General features: G+C 48.6%; 1 protein-coding gene across 1 annotated transcript; it reads right to left on the reverse strand.

The window, feature by feature from the left end:
- On the reverse strand, window positions 1-1,059 carry LOC132831178 (probable G-protein coupled receptor 146). The gene has a single exon (XM_060849190.1). The coding sequence runs from the start codon at window positions 1,057-1,059 to the stop codon at window positions 1-3; it is 1,059 nt and encodes a 352-aa protein (XP_060705173.1).
- Window positions 1,060-4,342: the final 3,283 nt, after the last annotated feature.

The raw sequence follows: 4,342 nt of genomic DNA on the forward strand, positions 1-4,342 counted from the left end.
TTACCGGGCAGAGATGCTGATGTGCTCTGGGGCCAGATCTGCCCTTGAGATTGTGGCAACGTGTTGCTGCTGCTGCTGCCCCTCGCAATGACGGCCCAGATGCCCACAACGCAGGCCTTGGATCACCAGCCTCAGCCTGGAGTCGAAGCTCTTCTGCAGGTGTTTGTAGATGACAGGCAGCGTGCAGGAGCTGAGGTAGGCTAGCAACTCACTGGCCCCTCTCAGGAAGTGAAGCAGCTTGGGAAAATGGCGATCGCCCTCACTTCTGGTGACAAAATGGGCAGTGCTGACCAGCAGGGTCAGGTAGTACGGCAACCAGAGGGCAAAGTGCGCCGAGACAGTGGCCAGGAGAAGTCCCCGGATGCAAGGGTCAAGCCACGAGGATTCGGCAAGCCCATAGGGACCTCCCTTACGGGGGCAGAGGATTAGCCAGAGGGCGTAGCTCACACCAGCGGTGGGGGCCAACAGGCCAGTGAAGACCATAATGGCGTCGCCCAGCTCCTTGGTCTGCAGCTGTGAGCAGTCGTCGAGCTCCTCAGAGATCTTGCTGCAGACGTAGAACAGGAGGGAGGAGAAGCTGGCCAGTGCAGCCCCACCCCACACGAAGCTGCAGACGTGCCTAGTGTTGTACGCGCTCAACATGTAGGTGTGCGGCAGCACCCGCTCGATGGAGCAGTCCAGGCTCAGCAATGTGACGGAGTAGGTGCTAACCAGGGCCGCCGTGTTGAACAGGATAAAGGAGGCCATGCACAGCTCCCGGCCGAAGGTCCACACCGGCCACAGGAGGTGATCTGGTCCCAGGAGCTGCAGAAAAGCCACCAGGTTCAGGATGAATCCCGCCAGTGCCATATTGGTGAAGTAGACATCTGGCATGAGGATGGACAACTTGTGACGTAGATTGACAACGAGAATCAAGCCATTGAGGATAAGGCCCAGGGGGAAGCCAACAACGAGGTAGGCTGTCGAGGCAATGGATAGGACCAGGCCTACTCTCTGGCAGGGGTCATCTTGACAGAACGTGCTGTTCAGCCCAAAGTTGCCTTGGATACAACTCCACATTGCAATGAGGTTGTAGCCTGGAGACCAACAGAGGCTGGGACGGTGAGCAAGGCAAGGTTTATCCCTTCACAAGGAAATGTCTGTATTGTTGACAGATGTGACGAGAGCTGCCATCTTTCTCTCAATTTCTGTAAATAAGATTTTATAAACAAATTAGAACTGTAATTTGTTGATCATTAAGATGTTGCCCTCTCATTACCAAAGAATTTAGATAAATGTGAGGTGCTGCATTTTGGAAAGGCAAATCAGAGCAGGACTTATACACTTGCTGGTAAGGTCCTAGGAGCGTTGCTGAACATAGAGACCTTGGAGTGCAGGTTCATAGCTCCTTGAAAGTGGAGTTGCAGGTAGCTAGGATAGTGAAGAAGGCGTTTGGTATGCTTTCCTTTATTGGTCAGAGTATTGAGTACAGGAGTTGGGAGATCATGTTGTGGTTGTATAGGACATTGGTTAGGCCACTGTTGGAATATTGTGTGCAATTCTGGTCTCCTTCCTATTGGAAAAATGTTGTGAAACTTGAAAGGGATCAGAAAAGATTTACAAGGATTTGCCAGGGTTGGAGGATCTGAGCTACAGGGAGAGGCTGAACAGGCTAGGGCTGTTTTCTCTGGAATGTCAGAGGCTGAGGGGTGACCTGATAGAGGTTTACAAAATTATGAGGGACATGGATAGGTTGAATAGTCAAGGTCATTTTCCCAGGGTGGGGGAATCCAAAACAAGAGGGCAAAGGTTAAAGGTGAGAGGGGGAAAATTCAAAAGGGACTTAAGGGGTAACTTTTTCACGCAGAGGGTGGTGCATGTATGGAAGGGGCTGCCGGAGGAAGTGGTGGAGGCTGGTACAATTGCTACATTTTTAAGGCATCTGGATGGGTATATGAATAGGAAGGGTTTGAAGGGATATGGGCCAAATGCTGGCAAATGGGACTAGATTGGGTTGAGCTATCTGGTCAGCATGGATGGGTTGGACTGAAGAGTCTGTTTCTGTCTCCATGTCTCTATGACTGCTCCTCTGAGGGGTCTCATAGATACGAGTCCTCATTGATTCCTTCTCCCTCCAGGCTGCTCACCTGTATAGACACCTCCCGCAAACCCCCAAAACCTTGTCTGACAACCTAAGCTGGAGCTTTAACTAAAAAAAAAAGTATTGACTACATAGAAACATCCTATTCAGCCCTACTTGTCCTTGCCGGTGTTTATAGAGTTATACAGCATGGAAACAGACCCTTCGGTCCAACTAATCCGTGCCGACCATATTCCCAAATTAAACTAGTCCCATTTGCCTGTGTTTGGCCCATATCTCTGTGAACCTTTCCAGTTCACGTACCTGTCCAAAAGTCTTTGTAACTGGACCTACATTCCACCACTTCCTCTGGCAGCTCATTCCACCTGCCAGCCCCTCTCTGGGTAAAAAGGTTTCCCCTTGTGTCCTTGATAAATCTTTCTGCTCTCACTTTGCAAATATGCCCCCTAGTTTCGAACTTCTCCCACCCTAGTGATAAGACCTTACCTATTTACCTTAGCTAAGCCCCTCATGAATTTATAAACCTCCATAGGGTCACCCCTCAGCCTCCTACGCTCTAGTGAAAAAAGTCCCAACCTATCCAGCCTCTCTTTATAACTCAAACCCTCTGTTCCCACCAACATCCTGATAAATATGTTCCGAACCTTCTCCAGCTTAATAAAGTTCTGATTAAAGTGTTGGAACAGTTCAAGGGAATAGCTTAAATGAATTTATTCAATTTCCACTCCATCCTCCACCGATGCTGGGTAGCAGCAATCTACAAGATGCACTTCAGGAATTCACCAAAGTTCGTTATGCTCCATGTGAGCATTTTTCCTTCATCAAACCAGCCTCCTATTCCCCACTTCCTCATTTATTTACTCTTTTTGTTATCTACTAATGGGATGTGGCTGTCACGAGCAGGACCAGCGTTTATTCCCTGTCCCTAGTTGCCCCTTGAGAAGGTGAGGGTGAGCTGCCTTCTTGAACCGCTGCAGTCCATGTGCTCTGGGTAGACCCACAATGCCCTTGGGGGGAATTCCAGGATTTTGACCCAGTGACACTGAAGGAACGGCGACACATTTCCAAGTCAGGATGGTGAGTGTAGAATAACATGTTTCAGGGAAGGAGTTCTAAACAGCTCAGGAGTCATAGCAGCTGACTGAGGTGCTGTGAGGCGGCATCTGGCGATAATGTCATTGAACCAATGACCTACAGACACAGATGGATGACCTGTTGGTGTGGTTTACATGTGACTCCATGTCTTTCCAAGTCAGAATGGTGAGTGTCTTGGAGGGGAACTTGCAGGGGGTGGTGTTCCCCTTGTCCTTCTGGATGGAAGTAATGGTGGGTTTGGAAGGAGCTGCCTGAAGATCTTTGGTGAATTTCTGCAGTGCATCTTGTAGATGGTACACACTGCTGCTACTGAGCGTCGGTGATGGAGGGAGTGGATATTGAATAAATTCATTTAAGCTATTCCCCTGAATTGTTCAAACACTTTAATCAGATCACCCCTGATTATCATACAGTTCCAGTATGTTCTTGTGACCTACTCTCAGCATTTAGCCGTTTAATGAGAACTAGGAGCAGGAGGAGGCCATTCAGCCCCTCGAGCCTGCTCCCCCATTCAATACGATCACGGCTGATCTCATCTTAGTCTCAACTCCAGTCTGCCCACTCTCCATAACCCTTTAATATGTTTGGAATGAGCTGCCAGAGGAAGTGGTGGAGGCTGGTATAATTACAACATTTAAAAAGTATCTGGATGGGTCTGTGAATAGGAAGGGTTTAGAGGGGTATGGGCCAAGGACTGGCAGTTGGGACTAGGTTAGATCGGGATATCTGGTGGACCGAAAGGTCTGTTTCTGTGCTGTATGGCTCTATTACCAATTAAAAATCTGTCTCCTCCTTAAATTCACTGATCCACCGTACCCTTTGAGAGAAGCCATTCCTCCTGATCTCTGTTTTGAATCTGTCAGCTCTTATCCTGAAACTGTGACTTTTCGTTCCAGATCACCCCACCCGAGGGAGTCATTCTCTCTACATCTGTTTTGTTAGACCCCTCTTCGCACGTGATTTGACAGGTTGTTCTGTTATAACGCACGTTTTGTCAATGCAAATTCGCTGTAACGCGATTGCTGAAACGGGGACACTGTTTCTAAGCGTAACCTTGTAAAACCTGTGTTGGCTGTAACACGATTACATCGCCAACACTCTAAGCGCTGTTTCTAAAGTGTGATTTTTCTTTAATGCAGAGTTTTACAAGAACACAGCCATCACGGT

The sequence above is a fragment of the Hemiscyllium ocellatum genome, chromosome 33 (genome assembly GCF_020745735.1).
Source record: "Hemiscyllium ocellatum isolate sHemOce1 chromosome 33, sHemOce1.pat.X.cur, whole genome shotgun sequence".
NCBI classification, from domain to species: domain Eukaryota; kingdom Metazoa; phylum Chordata; class Chondrichthyes; order Orectolobiformes; family Hemiscylliidae; genus Hemiscyllium; species Hemiscyllium ocellatum.

Bases quoted from the DNA above. Each gene is read 5' to 3' on its own strand.
- LOC132831178 (XM_060849190.1), bottom strand. From the start codon at position 1,059: ATGTGGAGTTGTATCCAAGGCAACTTTGGGCTGAACAGCACGTTCTGT.